The sequence below is a fragment of the Thamnophis sirtalis genome, unplaced genomic scaffold, assembly GCF_051295495.1.
Source record: "Thamnophis sirtalis isolate CommonGarterSnake01/CBP01778 unplaced genomic scaffold, rThaSir2_p1.2 scaffold_5, whole genome shotgun sequence".
In the NCBI taxonomy this organism is placed as follows: Eukaryota; Metazoa; Chordata; class Lepidosauria; order Squamata; family Natricidae; genus Thamnophis; species Thamnophis sirtalis.
Window position 1 is genome coordinate 114869188 of NW_028261385.1, and position 26602 is coordinate 114895789.

Sequence of the window (26602 nt, forward strand, 5' to 3'; positions counted from 1 at the left end):
AGATTTTCAGCCATCCAGGTCATGGTTGCCCAAAGGTGCTTTTTCAAAAGGCAACTGGACTTTCTTTGTTTTGTCGTGAGGATGTCTCACCCTAATAGATATATCCTGGGAGGTTCTAGGGAGTGGCTGTCATAACTTTCATCCTGTTTCTGATCCAGCTCCAGGCTATGTTGTATCTTGCCTTGCCCTCGCTCCTTGGAATGTGGTCTCTCCTTCCTGGGAAATTGCCTCTTCACTGTAGTCCATCACATCACATCCTTGCTCATAGATTCATTCCACCACATCATGCTTTATTCAGTAGAGTGCCACATCTCTTCAATGATCTAATTTTTTCAAACCAGTATTTTCCCCTCTACTTTTTAAAAGAATTCACATGACACTATCAGCTTAGGTTTCTAAATAGTTCTATGAAGTACGGGAGAATTATTATGTCTTACAGTAAATTGAATATTAAATGTTCATCATATGACTATGTAGATTATATTTCCTTAGTCTATATGTTATAATATGTTCATTTAATTCTATTTTACCACAATTCTAGGATGAAAGAATAGACAGTAACAATTCTGTGTTTAAAAGATAGATAGAAATTAAGTTATTTCTCCTATTATAATTACAACATCCACCTCTAAATTTATAACATGATAAACGATGGGCTGTTGGCTAAAGTTCCAAGCTTGGCAATTTGGTTGCAAATGTTTCTTCACTATTCAAGCAGACATCATCAGTGTGCTCTGAATTGTGCTCATCTGTAAATAGTAAACCATTTACTACAGCCTGTGATAAGATTTTAAGAACTGATGAAAGACAGAATGCTTTTCATACTTTCAAAAAGCTGAAAATGTTAACTGCCTGGAAGAATTTCAAAGCTAAAATTTGTAATCTACTTATACAAATAGACAACCCATTAAAGGTAGACCAAAACAATCACAAAGTAATCACTCACTTTTACTTTTATTAGGAAAATCCAGTTTCATTTTAAGCTTTTCATCTATAATCCTACCACATTCTGATTAAAAGCAAAGCTACAAAGTTGCTCAATTACAAAGTATTATTTTAAAAAATTGGACAAAGTACATTGGTCTTTTTAGATGTTTTCAAATTTCTGCTGTTCAATTGGCAGAAGGCTTTTGAGGAGAGGAACTCATTGTCCTGTGCAATTTCTAGTCTGTTGTTAAAGGAAACTGAAAAACAAGATCTTATAGTCTGTAGTTTCTACCACCATGACTCCTTCTATTGAAAGACCAGGATTTTTTTGCTGATCAAAAACTATACACTTTCCTGAAGGAGGAGAATCAGAATCAATCTTTATTACAATCACAGACCAGCGCAAAAGTTAAACATTAAAATAAATATTCTGTTTAAAGTACTGAAATTTATATCCTTGAGGAGACTACATGGCTCCTGTGGATACTCAGGGACCTGGCAAAACTTCCCTTACCATTTCCCTCCCACTCCTATTTTTAAGTAAAAAAATAAATCTTTACTCTTTTAAAAACAAAGCTAATTTAATAGTGTAGCAGCAGATTGAGGTTTGGTTTTGCAATCTACTTACGAAAGACCAGGACTCGAGACCACAAATGTGCAAGAGAAACAGCTTTATTTGATGCGTCAAGAGTTCAGAGTGTTGCACACCAAAACTGAACTGCTTGGGCTACTCCCTGGCAGTGATGTTTTAATCAAACTTCGTAAATCAGTAGGCGTTACAATAGGTGTATACATTTTGAAGGTCCAAGCCCCCTGCTGAGGACAGGGAAATACATTTTGGAAAAATACAATGGAGAAGTCAAAAAGTTACAATACACAAGTGAATCCTGTTAGTCATAAAAACAAGACAGAGAAAGTGCTGAGAGGATGCCCGCATTATTCTGTCATCTGGCTAATTTAAGTATTCTTACACCCACATTACTTCCGTGTTCCATCCTTGTGCAAAAGCTTGCATCATGTTCCCATAATATTTGTAAGACTTATGAGGAAGTCAGAAGTCAAAGTTGAAAGTTAAGTGCACTAGAGTGAAATGTCAAGCTAATGTAAGTTTATAAGGCCCATCCTATTAAGACCACCTAACCTGGCCAGCCACTGGTGGGTTTACCTGTGCATCCCCTCCTGCCTCATTAGGAAGAAGAACCCCCTGCATATAGCAGGTTGCTTGCAAGGTATACTCTGGCAAATGGGTATACTGTGATTTATCATGCCCTCTATAAGTCACTAAGGTGTGTGTGTGTGTGCGTGTAACACAGACTCATGAAATCACATAAATTTACTCAGCCTAGCCCTAGCCTCTTTCCCATAATGGCATAAAATCTATATAGTGTATACAGGAGGCTAAGGCCATACCTTTGTCCTTTGTTGCCCCTTAGCAGATGCATTCACTTTGAGAAGCAGCCATTGATATCCTTATTGTCCATACATTGATTGAATACCCTTTAAAGCCATTTAATGTAGTAGCTATCACTATTTTGGAGCATCTCATTCTATAAATGTATAATGCACTTTGTAAAGTATTTTATTGGGTGACTCTAAATTCCTTTATTGACATAGAACTTCCTTGTATCTATTTTTTGTCTACCTTGCATAATTTGTTTCTTCTATTGATCCTTCTAAAATAAAGCTACATTGACAGTCCCATGAAATCATTACAAATTGAGTTTAAGTCAAGGGAGACTTTAAATATTGATTTTCATTTAAAAGATTTCAGAGTTAAAGAAATTCCCATCCAAGTGAGGACTGTCATTTTAAAATTAAGCAAACTGACAACTGCACCAGCTTAACTTTCAGAATCTGTAATATTCAGGATTGGATTCTAAAGATTATTGCAGCATTCGTTTAAGCAATGTCCTATTTATTAAATAATCAATAATTCTAGTGGAGAAACTATTATACCATAGCAAATTCACAAGGAAAAAAGGGAAATGTCATATATGTCTCAGTATTACTTTTCTGGTGTTGACTGGAACATCGCTTATGGTTCAGTACTAGGTTTAGTACTTAGGACATCTGTTTTTTTCTTAATTGCAAATAGAATAATAATTATGTATAAACTGAACAAAGATTGATTAGAATCTGAAAATACTGTACAGTGTATGGAAATTAATAACACTAAATGAAAGGGATTGCCCGTGTCATAAACTATTGTCAGAATTAGTTTTCAGAGTATTTATTTCATTTTGTATACATAATTCACTAAAGAAGTGTATATAGAATTTCCAGATGTTCTGTCGTTAAGTCGTCAATTAGAATCTGAACACCCAGGTTCAATAATATGCCCTTATTAGAACTCTGATATAGCTAAAATTCAAAGCATCCAAACTTCTCATTTTCTGAAGGTTTTGTAATATTATTCTTGAATTTATTTCAGGAAAGATGGATGCACACACTCAGTAAGACTGTAATCTTACAATGCTTTTTTTTTCTTCAAAGAATTTTTATTTTTTTATTCTCTTACATACCATTTTAAGTATACATTCACATAATTGTTGTTCTTCTTTACATTTATCATTCTTATCCATTTATTATTTCATTTAATAAGTTATAATGTAGAGTTTGGATTGCTTTATTTACCATCCCTTCCTCCTTTTGTAACACCTCGTTTTCCCTTTCTTTTCTCCCTCCCTTCTCTACTTTCTTCCTTCCCCTTCCTTCTTCCCTTTCTCCTACTCCTGCTCTTCCTCTTCCCCTTCCTACCCTCTCTCCTGCTCTTTCTCTCCCTTCCATCCTCCTCTCCTTACCTCTTTCTTCTTTCCCCTGTCTTCCTTCCATTCCCTCCTCCTCTCTCCCTTTCTTTTTCTATTATTGTTGGTGTGTATTTCAAACTCAGTTTATGTTTCCTTGGGATGGTATTTCCGTCAACCCAAATATAATTTAGTATCATTTCTTATTCCCTTACCTTCGCTAGTCTACCCTAATTATGTTCCCTGCTTTTGATCTCGCTCTTGAATATATACTTATATATTTAATATTTTTTTTGTTTTCCTCTTCTCTCCCCCCCCCATTCCATTTAATAGTCATCTGGGTACTTTATCTTCTCCCTACTTTCTTTTCTAGCTTGCTTTCTTTAGCCAGTCATAAAATCTTCCCCACGTCTTGAAGTACTCTGATTCCTCTTTATCCTTTATTTTCATTGTCAACCTATTCATCTCTGCACAATCTAGTATCTTTTTATTATCTCTTCGTTGGTAGCTTATTTAATTTCCAATTTGGGGAAAATACAATTCTTGCTGCTGTAGTTACATGTATAATCAAATAGGTATCCTCTTTCTTAAATCTTACAATGCCTTTTAGCTACACCAAATCATTCAGTTTTTGAATAAGTACACATCGGCAGCTGTTCAGATCATTCGGTCAATGAATCACATTACTTTACCTAGATCCACTTAGAAAAAGGGGCACCCCTTTATCGGAGTGCCCAGAACCACAGCTATAAATTAGGTGCAGATATAGGAACAAAATGAGACTCTGTTTCATGAATGGGACCTCAAAAACGCTCCCCTTACTTTGCAGTCTGCGCAACCAACCCAGCCCGTGTTTCAGGAGACAAGAGCGACTCTAATCCCGCAGGTGCGCTTTCCTGCAGTAGAGCAAGAAGAGCCCCACAAGGCAAAATCCGTCGCCGACCCTGCCCCACGGCATGGGGTTAATTCGGTTTCCTGAATATGGAGGTTCCTCTTTCCTGGGCAGGTCCAGACTTTTCCTACCGAGATGAGAGAAGGGCAGACCCACGTTTTCATCCGGGCGCTTCAGCATAAGAGTCCCTGCGAAGCAGTCGGCCGTCTCCGGCTTCAATAGTATGTGTTGATATCCACACCCCAGGAAGAAAGGCGCCACCTCGGGCTGGCGTCTGGACCAGACGAGAACAAGAGGGGAGGGGAGGCGACAAGAACATCCCGCCACGCCATTCCCGATTGGCAGCTCCGCGCTTGAACTGGAAAGCAGAAAGAGAGAGAGCAGCCGCGGAGGCTCGCGCGCGCATGCGCACCCCAGAGGGGACGTCTCGAGCTTCCTTCCTCTTGGCTCCTCCCCCTTCCAGCCTCCGAGGTGGTGAGTCTTTCCTCAGCGCAAAAGCAGTCCGTGGCGGGAGGGGGGAAAGAGCGGAGTGGCTCGAGCGCAAGCTGTTGCCTTGCCTTGCGGGGATCCGCCGCCAGTTCGCCAAGGGAGCCGAGCGCGCGCCCGCCCGCCCGCCCGGGACTGAGCGACCCATCGGCTGCGGGGTAAAGGTGGGTGGCTGCACCGTGCAGAGGTGGCCGAGAAGGGGCGGCGCGTTGCTCCGACAGCACTGTCGACGAGGTTCATTGTCGCCGTGGCTGAACGAGGTAAGCGAGCCTGCTTCTCTTCCTCCCGCTGCTCCTTCATCCATTGTCCGGGGGGGCGAGGGCGGGGGCTCCTTTCCTACGGAGGACATCCTTCTCCTTCCCCAGAAGAGCCTGGCTATCGTGAAGGGGAGCCGGGCGACAGGTGCAAGCAGAGAGAGGAACCGCCGTACCGCGCCGCCTGCTGCTGCTCCTGCTGTTGCTGCTGTCCAAGGTCTGTGCTGTGTGGTCGCCTCTTCTCGGCTCGCCTTTTGCGAGGGCTGTAGAGGGGAAGGGCGAGAGGGCGCAGAATCTCTTCCCTCTTCTCGGCTGGGCCGTCCCCGGTCCTTCCTCCACGCACTCACACAGACTGCACTGCAGCTCCCCATGGCAACAACCTCAGGGGACGGTGAAGTCAGGAGGGCACAGAATGCATTCAGTCGGGCGCATGAAGATGCCAAGATTAACCTTGCACAAGTTTTCTTTCATTCTGTTTTGAAACACCGTAATTCGGTTCAAGTAGGGAAGCGGCAGGAAGCGGACTCTGCAGAGTGTCCTCCTGTCTGGTGTGTTGGAGTTTGGGATTTACCTATACCCGAAACTCTACCAATGGCTAGGCAATCTGTATCATTAAAATAGCACCCTCCTATCTGCAGTCTTTGAAAGTGGTACAGGCCATATTGTCATTTAAGGATGTGACATGTGTTAATGAGGCCTATGGGTCTGGTGCCTGGGACATACTGAGAAGGAAAACTGGAGCTACCTCTGCATGCGGAGGATGCGAAAGACCACTTTGAGCTCTAGCCACTATTTATACAGATATATGGATGTTTCTGCTTTGTAGAGCATTGCCATTCTTTTGCATATTTATAAGGCTTTCAGAAGATAGCGGGTTTCTTATATTTCATTTCTATATCTGTGTCCATGTTGATATATCACAGAGGTGACAACTAGCAATAATGGCTTAGGAAACAAATGAAATAAAACTTTATGCCATAATAAATATATCACTCATTCTTAATAACTTCAATATTCTGTTTTTGCCATAGTGGACTCCTAAAATGATTTCATTAATAAAATTTATCCTGATCTTATCAAATTCTTTCCTTCCAAGTATCTATCAAAATAACCAAAACAATTGACCAACTGACCATTTATATTGCCTTTTCTACATCTGTTGTCATTTTCACAGTAACAGATATTGTAATTTTTACTATAGTTAAGATACTTAATGATTCCTATTCTTACATATGTAAATTTATTTTTTGCTTTTAAAGAATGGACAATAACAGTTCAGCTGCCTTACAAATATTGAACAATTGTTTAAAACTAGTTGGCAGTTTAATTATCTGTAGAAATTTTCAGTGATATAGTAAAATATCAGATGTAATTATTAGATTATGTTGTGATACTCTTAGAAGGGTTTCTATTTGGGCAATAATGGAAATGAGAACTTTTCTAGTTCTTTTTTAAAGGAAATGAGTAAATAAAATGACAGCTTTTAAACATAAGTTGTGAACCAAAATTCTTTTTAGAGATTCTCTTTAGTTGCATCCAAGAGAAAAGCCGAAACATTTTACTTCTGTGAACTTGATTGGGCAACTTGATTTACGAACATTTCTTTTAATGTGTTTTGAGAAGTCACAGAATAGCAGGAACCTTAGAAATAGCAAGAACTGAAACCTTAGAATAGCAAGATGAACCCTAGAATAGCAGCAATAATGATATATTTTAATAACTGTGAAAAATAAGAGATAAAGAGCTTGTAGTTGCAGTGTGGAAATTAGTACAAATGTCAGCTTTATTGAAAGTATATCTCCATATTTCTTAACACCTGTTATTAAGAAACAATAATAATAAGCTATATATAGTAATAGAGTGGAAGAATAGAAAATTAGAGCTTTTGCCGAAGAGCGTGGATTCAAACTTCTCATGCTTCTCATTTACTTGTGTACAAGGTTTGCATGCATAACATATCAGGTTCACTCTTCATTATTTCTCATTCTACTGCTCATGGAGAAAAACCTATCTGAAACCCTGTGGAATTGCTGCCAATCCAAACAGACAGTAAAGATGAACCAGTGGCCTCACTTAATGTAAAACAGCTTCTTATGCTCTAGTGATTAGTTTTCTTAAGAATCTAGAATTATTTTAAAACAGTTCAAGATAATATATTTTGATGTATCAATACTTAAAATAACACAGAAATGTCAAGATTTGCTCTGTAACATACATGCAAATTAATATTCTATACATGTTATTAATTAAACATTTACCAGTCACATTTTATGAGCATAATATTTTATATCCTCCAAAAATCTTCATCAGAAACAGGTCACTTTAATTCTAATTTTTCATACCATTTAAACTTATAATATAACTATTTACCTAGTCAACACAAACATTTTGTATTGTTTTGTACTGGGTTGTTGCAGTATTTCATTTTTAGCAATATCTCACTGAAATATTTTATTGAATAGAAAAAGCTTTCATTATAATAATAATTCACGATTGTATATTTCATTCTGAACCTTTGTGGAAGTGAAAAGTAATTCGATAAAAATGAATGCCAGAGTGCCATGACTAATTCTAAGGAATACAATAAATAGTAATCCCTTTCATTTTTCAAACTTGGAGGATATTATCTTACGTTATATATTGTTTGTGGTCAATAGGTGTGATAATATTAATGATAGATAAATGGATGATTGGATAGATAAATAATATGATTAATATATTAATTATATACACAGATTAATATTAATCAAAAGAATAAATACATATAAAATGCCAGAAGTACATATACAATTAAAGCTATTATGTATTAATATTAACAAATAATACTCTGAGTGAAATCCAATATTATGGTCTTAGAACTGCCTTTGCATAATGATATTTTAAAATATGCTCTGAAAGATTAGGAAGCAGACTGAGTAGTGTAGTGGATTCTAACGCAGAGTTAATTGTTCCTTTTCCCATTTTGTAAATAGAAACCATTTCCAGTTATAGGTACACAGCAGTTTGTTTCATCTGTTATGTATCATATAAAATATGTAACCTTCTAGTTGCTAAATGCAGACAAAACTTTTTTACTGATAAGAAACTCATCAACCTCAGCCAGCAGCCATCTAATTCTGAAGTCATTTGACTGACCTTATAAAAATTTTGGGAAAGGAAAAAAAAGCATAACTTTGAATTGTATAGAATAAACTATAAAATGTATTGCATAATATATTGGATTTTACTTGATGCAGAAACATAAAGAAAGCATTGTTAAATGCTGTACACTTACAGTGGCTATATATTCTGGAGGCATAATTTGAAATCTTACAAGTTTCCTAGAGAAGAAAGTCTGTTTCTGTAAATTAGTTGCTATTTTATCGTGTGATTTAGATGAAATATACTTAATTATAATTTCTCCTATTTGTCACCATCAGTGAAACCCAAAAGATATTGCATCCTGAGATGATAACCTGATAGGTAATCCATTAATTTAGCATTAAATTATGTAAAGTACAGAATTGTAGCCTGTCTTCTTTCTTTATTCTGCTAGTCAAAACAGCACAATTTTATTAAATAAACATTTTTCCAACTTTTATATTGGAAAAATATGGAACAATAGATGGATAAATATTTACATTTTAAAAAATGAGGCCCACTTCTCTTCTAAATACTGCATTAGTAGTATTGTGCAGTCCTGCCAGAAGTATATGCAAAAACATATTCTGCATTATATCAAATTCATTTATTTCTACATGGGATTTTCCACATCAACACATATTTTAGCATTGCTTCTAATAGATGAAAATTCTCAGTATAGCTTATATGTAGGTTGATACAGATTTTACTGACACAAAATGAGTATGCAGTTAGGTACAGCTGGCACTGCGCATTGTAATTATTCAGTAACCATTTACAATGGCCATAATCTTGGAAAATGCCACCACTTTGTAAACAAACAGACCTTTCTGTTTACAATAAATTCCAGTTTTAGAAAATAATCACATGCAACTAATAATAGCAGTGTAATATCTGCATAAAGAGTCAATAGAACCTTTTGAGTACCAATTGAAGAAAACAAAAAGAAAGGATGTTTTCTTCAACTATTCAATTTAAGATATAGAATTTGCATCTGTTTTCGGTAATTGAGAGATGTACAAACTCTTGATGGCAAGTAGTAAATGTGTAGAGTACCCTCACAAATTGCTATCCAACAGCAGCATATTTCTTTTTAAATCCAGCCTGCAATGAATATTAATGCTAATATTTATTTACGTGTGTGTCCGTGTGTGTCCGTGTCCGTGTGTGTGTGTAAATATAGTTTTATTTGTAATTTTCCTTTAACATCCATACATATTTTGAAGACAGCGTATTGACTGGATCAATATATTTTTTACACAATGCTAGCAATAATAATGCAATTAGGTATACATAAACCTAGTCTTCCAGTTTCTGACTTTAACCTGCACTTATAACCTGCATTGTACTTATAAGCTTCAATAACATTTCTTCATGCAGTATGTTGTTATCCCCTGTTAAATCACTAGTATTTTAATATTTTAGAAATTACTCAATATTCCACCATAAATCCAATATCCCAATTGTTTAAAAACACAAATATGACCAATCATTAACCAAATTTAATCAATCCTGGGATTATATCGCCAATCCCCTAAAATTATAAATATATTCAATATATTTTACATATAGATAATAATAATAATAATAGTAATAATAATATTCAGCACCGATATTTCAATGCAGTTTGGCATGGAAAAATGTGCCACTGTATCCATAAAAAGGGGCAAAATCACTGCATGTGAGGGAATTGAAATGCCCAATGGCCAACTAATTAAATGCAACGAAAATGAAGCCTACAAATACTTAGGCATTCTGCAGTTGGATAACATCAAGCATGGAGAAGTAAAAGCTATTGTCAGGCGAGAGTACACCAACAGAGTTAGGAAAATTTTGAAATCTAAATTGAATGGTGGAAATACAATCAAGGGCATAAATACCTGGGCAATACCAGTTATAAGATACACAGCTGGTATAGTTAACTGGACACAAGCTGATTTGGACATTTTGGACCGAAAAACCAGGAAACTAATGACAATGCACTACAGTTTACATCCACGTGGTGATACTGATAGACTGTATCTGCCCCGAAAATCAGGAGGCAGAGGATTATTACAAGTGAAGCAAACAGTTGAAGAAGAAAAACATGCACTGGCTGATTATTTAAAAGAAAGTCAAGAACATCTATTAATTGAAGTAAAGAACAAAAAACTACTGAAGACCCAACAGACGAAACAAGAATACAGAAAACATGTGATAAAATCAAGAATGGAGAGTTGGCAGAACAAAGCACTGCATGGCCAATTTCTGGAAAAAATAAAAGATAAAGTGGACAGTGAACAAACTTGGTTATGGTTAACAACAGGTACATTAAAGAAAGAAACAGAGTCACTAATCCTGGCTGCGCAAGAACAAGCTATCCGCACAAATGCCATTAATGCCAAAATCAAAAAATCCTCTGATGATGCCAAATGCAGACTTTGCAAAGAAGCTGATGAAACTGTTGATCACATACTCAGCTGCTGTAAAAAAATCGCGCAGACTGATTATAAATTGCGGCACAATTCAATAGCACAAATGATCCATTGGAATTTGTGCAAAAATTATAATATTAAAACAGCAACAAACTGGTGGGAACATCAGCCTGAAAAAGTCACCGAAAATCAGATGGTCAAGATCTTGTGGGATTTTCGCATACAAACAGACAAAATACTGGCGCATAATACACCAGACATCACATTGGTTGAGAAAAATAAGGTCACAATCATAGACATCGCAATACCAGGTGATAGCAGGGTCGCTGAGAACGAACATGAAAAAATCGCAAAATACCAGGACTTAAAAATTGAAATTCAACGACTATGGCACAAACCAGCAGTGGTAATTCCAGTGGTAATTGGCACACTGGGTGCTATTCCAAAAGCACTGGAATTACATTTAAAACAGTTAAAAATTGACAAAATCACCATCAGTCAAATGCAAAAAGCCGCACTGCTTGGATCTGCACGCATATTACGAAAATACGTTACAACGTCCTAGGCCCCTGGGTGGGGCCCGACTAGTAACCAATGCCAAATCCGGCGAAACAACTGGCCGCTGTGATACAATTGTATAATAATAATAATAATAATACAATTAGAGTATCACCTTCTAACCTTAATTTGCTTATGATTATAGTAAATTCTATTATCTATCTATATATGTTCTACTGTTTTTTCAATGTATATTTTCTACTTCTTTTAATTTCTAATTCATTCACCATATTGAGGGGTATTTTATCTCTATCCATCATCTCTTACTTTTTTTGAGACTTCATCCATTTATTGACTTTTTAATTCCTCTTTTATATTACTCTCTTGGGATCTTATTTCTCTTTCTATCATTTTTATACGGACTAGATATTCCCTCTGGCTTATCTCTTGTCTCCTGCTGCATCATTTGAGTACCCATCCATAGACCTTTCATTATTTTAGGGAGACTTCCCTTCCCCCTGCTCTATTGTAAACTCTTAGAGAATTATCTATTAGATTCATATGTATTATTTTTGTTCCTTCAATGTCTTCATCTTCTTGCAATTTGTTTTGTTTTGTCTCCTCCCCCACTCCTTCTGGTTTCTTATCTGTTTTCTGAGTATTATGTTAGTCTCCCCCCTCCCCTTTGCTGAGGGTCTTCTACACTCACATATTTTTGTTTGGACAATCCCATTATCTCCTTATCTTTGTCACAGTTTCATATAAACTTTTAAGCATTGATAACATTTCTTCATACACCTCTATTGTCCCCTGTATTAAAAATTACTGCATACACCCCTAGGGCTCCATTGTCCCAATATCTGAAAACCCCCAAATTACTAAAATTTAATCAGAATTGTACCTCCACATGCCCTAAGTTTATAGTCCTTGAATTTGGTGATTTACAGTCTTTGTAATTTTCCAATTAGTTTCTTCCTAATTGTCCAAATTTTAAACTCTTATTAATTTTTTCTTCTTTTCATTTTTCTTCTATCACATTCCTTTTTTTGATCTCGTAGGATGTTCTTTCAGGTAGCTTAAGTAATTCAAATCCAAATTGGCCAGCCGATTTCCTCCAGTCTTTCAAGTCCATTCATTAAACAGTTTTAATAGAGATCTATTTATTTTCAGTTCAATTTGTCTTACAGATTTTCAGAGAACTCCCTAAATGTTTCCAGACATCCAAGTCACCTACCAAAATAGAATCAAGGTCTGGTGGCCTTCCAGATGTTGTTTACTTTCTCTTCTTTCATTTATTTGTATTAAACAATTGTCACTTTCACTTAACTCCCCACGTTGTAATGTTCCTTTTACTCCTTCCAATTCCATCATTAAACAGTGTCAAAAAGCTGATTGTTAAACAGATCGAGAGGCATTAAAAATAAAAAGGCAATTTCTCCCAATAATCACTTTTCAAGTAGTTGTTGAATCTTTTCCAGGCTTTCTATGTTTTAAAGCTTCCAGTAAGCATTTATTCCACCTCTGGGTTTTTAATCTTTCTCCCTGCTATCTGATCACCACTTTCTTGCTACTTGGAGATTATTTTTTGGAATTTTTAACTTGGGTTAGATCTCTAGCATAAAAGTTGGAAGTTGTCTCACTCAGTTTCCCACGCCGCTCCAGCACAAATCTTATTGTTCTGGTTGTCACAACTTGTGACTTGCCACAATTGCCATCGTCCCAGCTGCTGTTTGGGAGAGCTTTCTTCAGCCCTAACAAGGAAATTGTGGTTTTCCTCATGGTCCTTTCTTCACCACCCCTCCAAGATGGCTAGGATCCCATAAAGTCTCCTGGAAGCAGTTGCTGGCTGGTTTTCATGGAGTTCGGTAGAGCTCTGCTATTTTTCAGCTGTTTCCATTGCGACGCCAACCGAAAATCCTCTCATATCTCATTTTTGTTTATAGATCCCCCCCCCAATATTTATTTGACTTTTTTAGCTTGAATGATTGAGTGTTATCAGGACTACAGTCCACATGAAACCTAAATTAGATGTGGAATTTCTGATAACATAGCTTTTCCAGAAACTTTTATTTTTTTCTTTAATCCAATATAAACCAAGAGAAAGATTGCATAATATATTGTATTGTAAACAGTCTTATGTTTTTCACCATGTGTAAGGTACAGTTTACAAAGGGGTTGTAACTACACATTACACAATTTATTTCTGCAATTAATAATAGATTATTATTATCACCCAGTCACTTTAAATGAATTTTTTAAAAATATTTTTAATTGTATTCGTTTTAAATGAAATATTTAATTTAATTAAACATTTATCTGGGATGGTATAAGGTCCCCTCTCTTGGGCAAGTGGTTGGATTAGAAGACCTCTAAGATCCATTGCAACCCTATGATTCTATAATCCTATGTAGATGCCATAGGCTAAATCAATCAATCAATAAAATTCTATGAATTTAAAATACTTTAAATGCTATCAATCTCAGTATTCCCATTCTGAAATAAAAGAGCTCATTACATTCATTTAAGCAATAGCAATAGCAGTAGACTTATATACCGCTTCATAGGCCTTTCAGGCCTCTCTAAGCGGTTTACAGAGAGTAAGCATATTGCCCCCAACAATCTGGGTCCTCATTTTACCCACCTCGGAAGGATGGAAGGCTGAGTCAACCCTGAGCCGGTGAGATTTGAACCGCTGACCTGCTGATCTAGCAGTAGCCTGCAGTGCTGCTTTTAACCACTGCGCCACCTTGGCTCTTAGCATAAGTCTACAATGTAAAAATTGTAACTGATTTTTTAATAAAGAACAACATTTTTATTAATAAGACAGCTCTATGAATATCTAATTATCTATCTATCAATTAATCAATCAATCTATCTATCTATCATATCTATCGTGTGTGTGTGTGTATCATCATCACCATTGTCATAAAAGGGGAAAACTAAGTCATGCTTGTTTAATTTGATAGCATATAACCTATAGAACATATGCACTTTTAAGTATATAGTCTAATTACTTTTGGAAACAATAATACAGTTAAGTTTGCTGTTACTGTCACTATACTATATTACCTTACAATTGCAATACGGTATTGCTATTATTTTCATGGTTAAATCTTTGATACCTCACATATATGGTTATATGTAAAGGCCATATGTAAAGGTCAGTTCCACCAAATTTATATTTGAAAACTAGGTTTCTTCATTAAAAGTTATATCTAATTGGGATATATAAAGGACCAACTGAAAATCAATAATATAGTCCTTCTTGGCTCATACTACCATTCAGTTTATTGTTGATTTTTTTCTTATCTAAAAAGACTGTGATATTTTTTTATAAATGTTTTTTCATTGCTTGTTTTAGTAAATTGTATGCAGTTATATTCTGGCTCCATTTTTATGGCATGACATGAAATTGTGAACATGATTCATCTTTCAAATAATACTTGACCTCTAATATCTACATGGACTTGTTCATCTTATTACCTTGACAACAATGCAAATCTAGTTTGTCATTGTTCAAACGAACATCAAAAGTTGGGGACCTAATATTTGTTTTTTTTGCAAAGCAGTTTTTGTTTCTACCAAAACAAACTCCGACGTGAGTTTGACACCCCTGGGATAGAGCATAGGAAGTTTTACTGGCAAGATCAGTTATATCATCTGCTGTCTATATCCTGCTTCCTGATTTTCTCTATACTTAGCTGCGATCCTAACATTACCTTTGTGTGTGTGCATGTTTATTTCTGTCACCTTATTGTGATTGCTTTCAGGGAGATATGTATGTTCGGAGAATAGTACAAGGTTTCAGCCTCTTTCTTTCTTTCTTTCTTTCTTTCTTTCTTTCTTTCTTTCCTCAGGAATGTATTAGATAACAGATATAAATATAAACATGATTATGAATACATGAAATGGATACAAATAAAATGGAACAGTAGGACAGGGATGATAGGCACGTTGGTGCAATTATGCACGTCCCTTCCAGACCTCTTAGGAATGGGGTGAGGTCGACAGTGGACAGTCTAAGGTTAAAGTTTTGGGGGTTTGGGGGAGAAACCACAGAGTCAGGTAGTGTATTCCAAGCATTGATCACTCTGTTATCATTGGGTTGATTATTAGAAATGAGATGTCAAAAGGGTATTTGATGATGATACTTAAAAATAAAATTAGGTATCCCCAAAGGCAGAAATGATGTTGCCCTTTGACCTATGTCTGATACAGTTATGGGATGGATGAGGTGCCAGAAAGCCGAAACTGCATCCCAGCAAGACAGGGGCATTGTAGCTAATAATCTTTTTCCAGGATAAAAAGAAATGTATGCGCATACTACTCTACACCTGTAAGATAGCTTGTGTATACAGTAGTCTGAGGGGTCACCTTAAATTCTTGCTATTAAGTGACTTTTCTAGCTCCACCTGATTTGCCTTTAATGGTTATTACTTTCCATAGTTTGGGTAGTAGTAACCTTAAGATTTGGGAACCAGCTTGGTTTAGTGATTAAATCATCAGACTATAAACCAGGAGACTGTGAATTCTAGACCTGCTTTTGGGCAAGACACTCTTTCTCAACCTAGGAAGCAGGCAGGGGCAAACTACTTCTGGAGTCCTGCCAGAAAAACTGCAAGGATGTGTTCAAGCAGTTACCAGGAGTCAACACACTGACTTGAAGAAACCAACAAAACAAAACAAAAGTTTAAAAGCATTTTAAGATTACATCATTGCAAGGGTTTTTATATGTTTCTGCCTTTGAGATTAGGCCAGAAATTGCAGCTCATGCAGAAAGTTGTGGCTTATCATTTGAAGAGGGCAGCTTAATGGTGAATTTATTATAGTTATTCTAAAGAAGCTGACCTTGCTGCCAGTTTGCCATTAAGCCAAGTTTAAAATGCTTTTATTGACAATAAAAATCTACAGTATTTAAGGCTGGAAAAATTGATAGATTGTCTTCTCTGTCATATATGAGTGGAGTTGTTAAAGACTGTGCCTGTCTTTAAACTCAAAATAATAGAAACAATACCATTACATTCAAAGATTAATTAAAATACATAATGCAGGAATCTGTCTAACCTGCAATTCAGGTGAATGACTCTGCCCTTGATATGCAAGGGCAAGGCTGCAATAAATATTATTTGTAGCACAGTTTTTTTTTAAATGAAAAGCATTTTTATTAGAGCTTAGTTCTCTACCAGCTTGGTATGCATAGGTATTATTCAGAATGCAGGATGATCCAGGAATGATAGCAATTCCTCAGCAGATCTTTACTGTCATAGAATTCTTGGATTGTGGTACTTCTGTGCCTTTCAACTTTTGACATTTCATTCTGTTGTATAACATTTTTTTAAAATGTTCAGCTCTGCTGGGACTCGTTTTTTGGAAAAGTTTTTTATTATTTATTCTCTTACATACAATTATAGGTATACACTCATATAGTTATTGTTCTTCTTTACATTTGTCATTCTTATACATTTATTATTCCATTTAAAAGACTATCATATACAGTTTGGGTTGCTTTATTTACCATCACATCCACCTGTTTTAATACCGCCTTATTTTCCCTTTCTTTTCTCCCTCCCTCCCTTCTCTACTTTCTTCTTTCCTCCTCTCCTTTCTCTTCCTTCTTCCCTTACCTCTCCCCTATTCCTACTCTTCCTCTTCCCCTTCCTCTCCTCTCTCCTTTTCTTTCTCTCCCTTCCACCCTCCTCTCCTTACCTCTTTCTTTCTTCCTCTTGTCCTCTCCTCCTCTCTCCCTTTCTTTTGTTGTTATAGGTGTCTCTTTCAAATCTCAATTTATGTTTTCTTGGGATGGTATTTCCGCAAACCCAAATATAGTTTAATATCATTTCTTATTCCCTTCGCTAATGTAGTTCTGCTGGCACTCTTATACACCCAGAGATTAATGCAAAGAAATCTATGTGGTTCTATTTATTGAGGCTTCTACAATAACCTTCAGTTCATTTTCTTCCAAGGACACTTCATCTAAAAGGGCATAGATAACAACAGTAGTCTGTTGTTATGTAAAACATTGGAGGAGAATTTCACCTTGTATAAATTAAAGAACTATCACCTCTACGAAGAACCTCTTCTTTGTAATACTTGCTTTAGCATTTTAGGCTTTCTCAGTCCCTTTCTCATGTAATATTTTCATAGATATTCAGGAAGGAAATAGTTTCTTTAATACATGTTAAATACGTATAATCTTGATTAACACAATTAATCTTTAGTACATAATTCATTCATTTTTCTTTAAGTTTACAGTATAGAGCTCTATTTTGATCCCTTTATCTTTTCTCCCAAATATTTAGTTTCTACATCTCAAAAGATAGATATTGAGAAACCAACTGAAAATTTATTTATTAATAAATGTCATTTGAATTTCAATTCAGAACCATTACAATATAGCATTAAAGGAACCATAGAGGTCTTCTGGTCTAACCCCCTGCTTAAGCAGGTGATCCTATATGATTCCAGACCATTTTCCCCCAATTTCTTCTTTAAAAGTCTCCAATGAATGGAGCACTCACAACTTCTGGAGGCAAGCAGTTCCACTGATTAATTGTTCTCACTGACAGGAAATTTCTCCTTAATTCTAGGCTGGATGTACCTTTGATAAGCTTTCATCCATTGCTTCTTGTCCTGCCCTCAGGTGCTTTGGAGAATAAATTAACCTCTAATCTCTGTAGCAGTCCCACATTTGACATGATATTAAAGGTAAAGGTCCCGCTCGCACATATGTGCTAGTCGTTCCCGACTTTAGGGAGCGGTGCTCATCTCCATTTCAAAGCCGAAGAGCCAGCGCTGTCCAAAGAGGTCTCTGTGATCATGTGGGTGGCGTGACTAAATGTCGAAGGCGCACAAAGCACTGTTACTTTCCCACCAAAGGTGGTTCCTATTTTTCTACTTGCATTTTTACATGCTTTCGAACTGCTAGGTTGGCAGAAGCTGGCACATGTAATGGGAGCTCACCCTGTTACGCTGCACTAGGGATTCGAACCGCTGAACTGCCGATTGATCGACAAGCTCAGCATTTTAGCCACTGAGAATTCCAATTGGAAAAGTCTACTAGCTAAGGCAACTTGTTAAACAATTGCGCAATGTTTTATTTTATTTTGACTTGATTATTTTTGTACTTTTCATTTCTGTACTGTTCTGTTTTTTTCTTTTAATAAGTTAGTTTTTAGTTGTAAGCTGTCCAGAATCATTTTGAAATCAAGTGACTTATAAATAAAATTAATTAATCAATTAATTAAATAATAAATTAAGAGAGTCCTCAATCCTACTTGCTTAATTAAAGTTGAAATTTACTGAATGCTTAAATCACATTTTCTTGATAATATAAAATATTTCATTTATTTTGCCTATGATATTTTCAAATTTTGTTACAAATAAAGAAGTTACATTTATGATTAGCAAACATAACATTTCTATGGACTGATTTGTTCTGAATTTTCTGGTCACTAGACACAAACAAGGAACATTGTTAAAGTAATATTATAGTTGTATAAATTTAGGAGTGAGGTATGAAAGAAAGTATTTGGTGAAATCTGTTCTCCCATTATGTGCTCCCAACTAATAGTGGAATAGAGGTGATAATATATCAGGTTTGCTCTGTGTCTCAAGATAACACCAGTCTCACGGATTCTGCTAATCGTAAAGCTTCCTGCTGACATCTTTCAACATGGAACAACATGGGTTTGTGTTGTTTTGGTGTAAAATTAGATCTGTTAGTTTTGTTTTGCTTGCTTTTGCAGGAAAGAATCTAGCCTCCCATATCTGAAATAATAGCCTTACTGTTCTTCAGGATTGAACTTTGGGTAAAATTTCAAATAAAATTGATCTTCAAAAGAAGTGATTATTTTTTTGCTTTGTACAAAAAGTCTATTTATACAGTAAAAAGGCACGTGGCCAAAGGCAACATATCCCCAAATCATAGGTGAACTTCACATCCTCAGTCCTTTCTGCTGGTCCTTCACCTGCCTGTTTCTCGGACACAGTGTTCCTTACCCTCCCCACATCTGCTCTGCTCTTTTCTGCACATTCAGTGCTTCTTTCTTTGTTGTCATAAAGAGTGACAACTGAAGCCTGAAAACAAGGAGCCTGTCCCACTGTAGTTTCCTTTCTTGACTATTTCTTGTCATAAGCGGAAATACAAAAAATGTTTCTTTTTATAAGAAATTAAAATATAATACATTGTTTATTAATCTGTTGCTTCCAGAAGGCCAGCTACAGGACAGAAATCCTGGAGGGAAGTAAGTTACTTCCTGTCTGCTGATTATAACCCTTCATTTTCCTCTTGTCTGTTTCAAAACAGGAAGAGAATGAAACATGAAACAAAGTTCCTAGATTATTCCAGTAAGACAGAAACCTACAGTAGAACTATAAATGACTTGAGGAATCTCATGTATATAGACATAGGCAAGAGATTTGTATTCTACTGAATACTATTATTATATGGTAGAAAATGACACTGTGCCCCATTCAGAGTATACAGTATTAACATCCATATTGTAATATTGGAATGCAATCATAAATATTAAAAACTTATAACAGTATAAATTAGTGGTGGATGTGGGTGTGGCTCGGTGGGCGTGGCAGGGGAAGGTTACTGCAAAATTCCCATTTCCTCCCGATCAGTTGGGACTCGGGAGGCAGAGAATAGAAGCGGGGCGGGGCCAGTCAGAGGCGGTATTTACCAGTTCTCCGAACTACTCAAAATTTCCACTACCGATTCTCCAGAACTGGTCAAAAACTGATGAATACCATCTCTGTTATAAATATATATATGGTATTCAGCAATAAATTCAACTAAAAAAGCCCTTCAGAAAAGCTCTGTTTTAGTTACTTCTTAAAGCTTGATAATATTGAAGCCAATATAGTTTCTGGGGGCAAGTTGTTTTATGGTTATTACTGAGAAGCCTTTCCTCCTGGTCTCAGTGCCCTCCCAACCGCCATAGTATGGTACTAAAAATATTTTTTCTTATTAGGCAGTTTGATTCTAGTTAAGTAGGTAATCCTGAAAATCCCTTGGTGCCATTTAGGGCTTTATAGGTTAAAACAAATACTTCAAAATACCCAAAAAGCAGTGCAGGAATCATACCACAGATATAATATAAGGGAATCTAGTTCCACTTGGCAAATAGGCCACTGCATTTCTTACCAAGTATGGTTTCCAGATGGCCTTTTCCAGCCTCATGTAGAATACCTTGTAGTAGTCTAACTCAGTGATGATGGAAACATAAATTATTGTCACAAAAAGCTCTCCAATAGAGCCACAACCAGTGTACCAACTGAAAGTTGACTGAAAGTCTTCTGAACCTCCGCTTGCTCATGCAGGAGGATCTTAAGTCGTGGATTTGCTATCTTGGGGACAGCACTAGTCCTTCAGAGAAGAACTGACAGAATTGTGATGAATAAACAGCAACTCTTGTCTTGTTTGGGCCTGACTTCAGCCTGTTTCTTCCCATTCAGCCTGCAATATCCTCTAGGTAGAGGGACAAGATTTTGACCATAGTAGCGTGCAGTTGGATATCATAATTGATGATTTTGTACCCCAAATAAACAGATGAAATTCTTCATGTAGTAGCTTCATGCAGATGCTAAAAAGCAGAAGGGAGAGCACTGAGCAATGTGCTACTCCTTACATTTGAGGGCACTGCATCAAACTCTCCCCACTTACAACTGTCCATTGACTGGAACACAATGCTGTAAATCCCCAGTCCCTGCATTATGTCCAGAACGATGGTATAAACTACCCAAGATACAATATTGAAGATGGTTGACGGGACCAAAAGGGATGTTCTCCATAACAAAATGAATGCAACCAATGCCTGTGCATTTTGTGGCAAGTCTTCCCTAAAGACGGAAGGTTGGAAATAGGGTAGTGGTTGTCTAATACAATTGTATCCAGTTTTTTAAAGACTGGGGGTGGAGGTTGCCATATTGCAACCTCTTTCAAAGCTGCAGAAAAACTCCCTGTTTTGTTTTACACATCAAAGTGCTTTGTTTGATTACAGCTATTAGAGATCACATACAATTCTTTTGTGGGCCGGATGCAGTTGATATAGGGAATTGGTTAACTACTGGGATTTTACATGTATTTTTTCAATAATTGCTGTTTCAGAAAAAACTGAAAATATATATTTTTATTTTATTTTGCATGTGTGGCCAAAATACAGGAGATGATATCTTAAAGTAACAGTATTTAATTATAAAATATTATTATGAAAGATGGACTTGTGGCAGATTCAAGCCACCGGTGCAGCAATATGTTTTTGGAAGCAACCATGCTACCTCTTGAGTTACTATGTCTGGGCTATAAAAATCTGGAAGACCACTGGATGGTAAATATCAGACACAGCCACTTCTAACTCTCTCCTTTGCTTAATGGCAATTTGGATTTTTGCACCCTAGATCTGATAGCCCAAGGTTTATAACTGAATTAATAAACAGTATAGTAGCCCTATTTGATTAGAGAATATCCCTGACAGGAGACAATATTTTTGAAAAAAGAAAGACAATTTATCTTTCTTTTATCTAACTGAATAGTGTTAATACATTGTATGCTATCCTGTCTTTAGTTGGAATAATATTTTTATTGCATAAATACTTTATAGCTTAAGTATAACTTCAAGATTTTGAAACTAGCTTGACTGCACTGTGGTTTGGAAGGTCGGCATAATGCTTTTGTGAATTGTTGGTTTTAGTCTGGGATTTTTCCCATTGACCAGGATGGGGCAGATCCAAAGGATGTCATAAACATTTTGTAGCTATTTATATAACATTGCAATAGATCAATCTATGAGTTTCCAGTTTTTCCAATGTTCAAAACATATTTTTTATCACAGTCTCTTTTCAATTCTATACACACACAAAACATGTACACGAACACCCCATTAAATTATCCATCTTAAGACCCTTTTTGATGCTCTGTTCAGTTAGTTAATGATGGACTTGCTTTCAGCCAGTAACCCTAACACCTAATATTGAATACTAAATATTATTTAAAAACCTGATATGTCAAAATGAGGCATTGATCAAATAAAACAGTCCTTGAATGCAATTGTTTTGTTTATTAAACAGCATCAGATCTGATTTTAAATCAGATTCTAATTGGAGCAATTCAGTTAATTAGCACTGGATTATAACAGTATTTGCAAGATTAAGTCAGTCTTGGGGTGCTTTTCTTAACACTAGTAAACGAGTGATGAGAAAATAGCCCCAGAGTATGTGAAAACATGCTGCATATTCATCCTTCATTTTCTCACTTTTTAGCTAGTGACACTATCTTTTTATAGACTGAGGAAACAAAAATAGAAGCTTTGAAAAGCAAGTTATCCATAAAGAGGCAGAGAAATGGAAACAATGGAAATTAGGAAATCACATGGTCATTATATCTGTTGAATTTCTCTCAAGAAAAACTGTTATTATTAAAAACACAGAGAAAGAGCTTTTAGATTAACTTCTTAAAGTGCATTGACAAAATCAGATTAATTACAGTCAATAAAAATCAAGTTTTTAAAACTAGTATCAGTAAGTGATTCAAATGTACTTGTCTTAGGATGTCCGTAATAATGTGATCCAGTCCTAATGACTTTCATACCAATCTGTTTAGACCAGTGGTAGTCAACCTTTTTCTACCTACCGCCCACGAATGGATCTTTCTTGATGGAAAAATTTCCTTACCACCCACCAGTTTTTGCGTAAGTGCGGAATATTTTTTAGAAAGGAGGGTGTTTTTTTAAAAAAGAAATGTATGTACATTTATCTTTTTATTTCTACCTTATGCATGTTTATAATGTTTTTAACTTTATAAAGTTTAATTAGAAAACAATAAAGTAAATTGAAATTAGCCTTACTAGTGATTAATGAGATCTTTGAGGCTGATGCGAGACTAAATATTTGATATCTGGTTTGATTTTCGTAAGGAACAAACGAAGGTCTCCTCTTTTGGTGATATTCAGATGATTTCTCTGTTTGCTCATAATATGATTAACAGCACTAAAGCCTGATTCTACAAGATATGTGGTAGGGAAAGGTATCAATAAATTGAACATCATTTTCCACATATTTGGATATAACGCAGGCATTTTTTTATTTTGCCAGAATTTTGCCACTGCCAAAATTACACTTACTCTCTTCATCATATTTAAGTTCTAATAGTTCTTCTTGGCAAGTTATATCAACCTCAGCAACATTTGCTGTAAAAGGATTTATCATCCAGTCATGCACCTTTAAGTTTAAAATATCTTGAAATCGTTTTTCCATATCCAATTTGAGTTCGTTGAGGTGGCTGCTGAACCTTTCAATATCCCCCAGAGTTACATCATTGTTTATAGAGGACAATTCAGGAAACTGATGAAATTCTCTCTTTAAAATATTATGACGGAGAAGATCAAGCTTTTTGATAAATAATGACACAATATTTTTACAACTTATAAGAGTTATATTGGCTCCTTGAAGCTGCAAATTAATTTCATTAAATCTCTTGAAAATGTCTGCCAAATAAAAGGCATCATTCTTTACGGTTTTTAACTGTTCATAGAGACCAGCCTCATTATCACTTTCAAAAAACTGTACGACACTATCAAATAATGCAACAAAACGAGACAAGCATGTATCCTTTGAGAGCCATTGAACTTCTGTGTGTAAAAGTAACCTAATAAACTGCTCGTTATTGTCCTGGCACAGCTGTCGAAACATTCTATCACACTTGGCATAATATCAACATAACAGAATAACAGTTCAATCTCCTGTACAAGGAGGAGACCCTGTACCATTCTGGACAAATGGCTGTCCAAACCTCCAGTCATGGAGTACCTACATACAACTTCTAAAACCAAGCAGTTTCACAGGGTAATTGCTTTCACTGTCAGGAAATTTCACTTTAGTTCCAGGTTGGTTCTCTTCTTAATTAATTTTCATCCACTGCTTCTTGTTCTGTCTTCTGGTGCTTTAGTAAATAGGTTAATCCCCTATTCTTTGTGACAGCCCCTAAAATATTGGAACACTGCTATCATGTCATCCATTTTTCTTCTTTTCAGTAGACTACACATACACAATTCCTGCAACCATTCTTCATATGTTTTAGCCTCTAGCTCCCTAATCATCTTTGCTGCTCTTCTCTGCACTCTTTCCAGACTCTCAACATTTTTTTATATTTAGAGTGAACAAAACTGGATGCAATATTCCAAGTGTGGTCTTACCAAGGCATTATAAAGCTGTACTAACACTTCCCATGATCTTGAGTCTATCTCTTTGTTAATGCAGCCTACAATTACATTGGCTTTTTTGGTGGCTGCAACACATTATTGGCTCATATTTAAGTGATTGTCCACTAGAACTCCAAGATCCCTCTTACAGTTGCTGCTATTGAGCCATGTGCCACCTATTCTATACCTGTGCATTTGGTTTTTCTTGTCTAAATGTAAAACCTTGCTTTTCTCACCATTGAATTTAATTTTGTTAGATAGGGCCAAGTATTCAAGTCTGTTCCTTCTGGATCTTAAGCCAATGATTATTGTTATTATATTTCATTTCTCTCTCCATGTTTCCCAATCTATTTCTTGTGTTCTGATACAGTATTTGGGATGGCAGAACCATTATCAAATAAAAATTAAAATATTTATAACAATGTTTCCCACAATAATGTGAAGTTAAGCTGCTCACAACAAACCTTTTTGAACAACTATTATTCTGCTTTTTGAGCAAGATAATAAAAGGGAGAACAAAAAATTAATTCACATTGCTTGGGATATACAGGAATAGTTGTTGAGTTCATTTGTGAATTTCCAGTGGGCATTTATGCCAATTTCTAAAGTATTAGTGATTTTAAATGTTAGTAGGAATGTTTTATAGACACTAATATCTGTTAAGCTGCTCAGATTTGCTTTCAATTGCTATGTGGATGGCAAATAAATTTGATAAATTCATTAAATAAATAATGGGCACAAATCTTTTAAGTAAACTGTAAGATTTACATGTCTTTAAAGAACATTATGCTGTAGTTTTTGTCTAATTTGAGCTGTAGTTTATATTCCATTTAAAATTGTTTCAGCCTTCTGTTTCTCATACTTGACTATAAATAAAAAGGTTGAGTTGGTTACACTGAAAAAAAGCAACAAAAATAATAAGTAGCATAAGGGTGGATGAAATGAAAAATGCATTTAGCTCCAAAGATAAAAAAGTCAATTTCATTCCCAGTTTTTTAAATCCCTTCACCAACTGTTCCTGATCCAAATGTCTGTGGATATTCTCGATCATCCAGGTCATAACTGTCTCGAAGGTGCTTTTTTCTTCTCCTTCAAAAGGCAACTGGATTTTTTTTCCCTTTGAGGAATAAGACAAAAATGTTTCACTTTTTATCCAAGAAACTTCATCAGTTCTGATGGCAGGGGGGAAGAATAGGTACTGACATCCATACGTTGCTGATTGTTCTCATAGTCTTAGCCTAGCCATCCTTTTGAATTTAGTAAGCAGGCAACCATCTGCTCTAGGGTATAAATATTCTAATAGACAGAATATGAGGAGATATTGGATGGCTTAGTGTGGTTTGATTATGTGACACAATCTTTTCAACCAGTTATCTCCTTCAGGGCAGGAGGACACCCTGGCAGAATGTGTTTTCAATAAATCCATAAAGGGGTTACTTTAAAATATTTAATGTTTTAATGTGGCTCTGCTAGATGATTGTCTATAGAATCTAGAGTGTCTTGTTGGCAGCTTAGAATATGAAGAACCTCTGTCCATCATAGCAATTAGCAAAAGGGATGGAGGGAGGGCCAGTGCTCTGGTGGGAATTTGTATCATTGGGATAGGGGTTTGAAAATGGAAACCACCAAAGATATCTTTGCTTTCTTTTGCCACACTTCTATTTCCATTTTCAGGACTTTGTATTTTGTATTCTCCAGTTCTTTCTTATTATTATCAAACAATTTAAAGGAGGTAATAAGATATTCAATAAGATTTTAATAAACTGAGTCAATCAGCAGAAAGTAGCAACATGAATTTCAACAGGGGCAAACACAAAAGACTTACATTTGAAATGAAAAAATCAAAGGAATTATGGGATGAGGAAACTATATTATGTGTGGAAAGATTTGGGTGTTCTGACGGGTCATAAGCAGAACCTGAGACTATAGTATGATGTATCATATTTTTCGGAGTATAAGATGCACCTTTTTCCCTCAAAAAAGAGGGAAAATCTGGGTGCATCTTATATACTGAATACAGCAATTTTTGCCTCCCAAAACTCCACCTCCTTCACCAAAATGGCCA

At 36.0% G+C, this 26602-nt stretch overlaps 2 protein-coding genes across 2 annotated transcripts in view; one reads left to right on the plus strand and one right to left on the minus strand.

Annotated features, from left to right (window-relative positions):
• Nucleotides 1–3990: 3990 nt before the first annotated feature.
• LOC148045584 (double-stranded RNA-specific editase 1-like) overlaps nt 3991–26602 on the plus strand; it is a 66628-nt gene continuing 44016 nt past the window's right edge. Inside the window, exon 1 of the mRNA XM_087716659.1 lies at nt 3991–5309. The gene's annotated coding sequence lies outside the window, so the exon portion shown is untranslated. The remainder of the gene's footprint in view (nt 5310–26602) is intronic.
• On the minus strand, nt 23191–24028 carry LOC148045585 (zinc finger BED domain-containing protein 5-like). Its single transcript, XM_087717038.1, has 2 exons — nt 23461–24028; nt 23191–23339 (listed from the first exon to the last, which is right to left on the minus strand). The coding sequence occupies exons 1-2, from the start codon at nt 24026–24028 to the stop codon at nt 23191–23193; spliced, it is 717 nt and encodes a 238-aa protein (XP_087573164.1).

Bases quoted from the DNA above. Each gene is read 5' to 3' on its own strand.
- LOC148045585 (XM_087717038.1), bottom strand. From the start codon at position 24,028: ATGTTTCGACAGCTGTGCCAGGACAATAACGAGCAGTTTATTAGGTTA. The intron at 23,340-23,460 runs GTAAGTGTAATT...CATATCTTGTAG, and splicing joins ACTTAAATATGATGAAGAGA to AATCAGGCTTTAGTGCTGTT.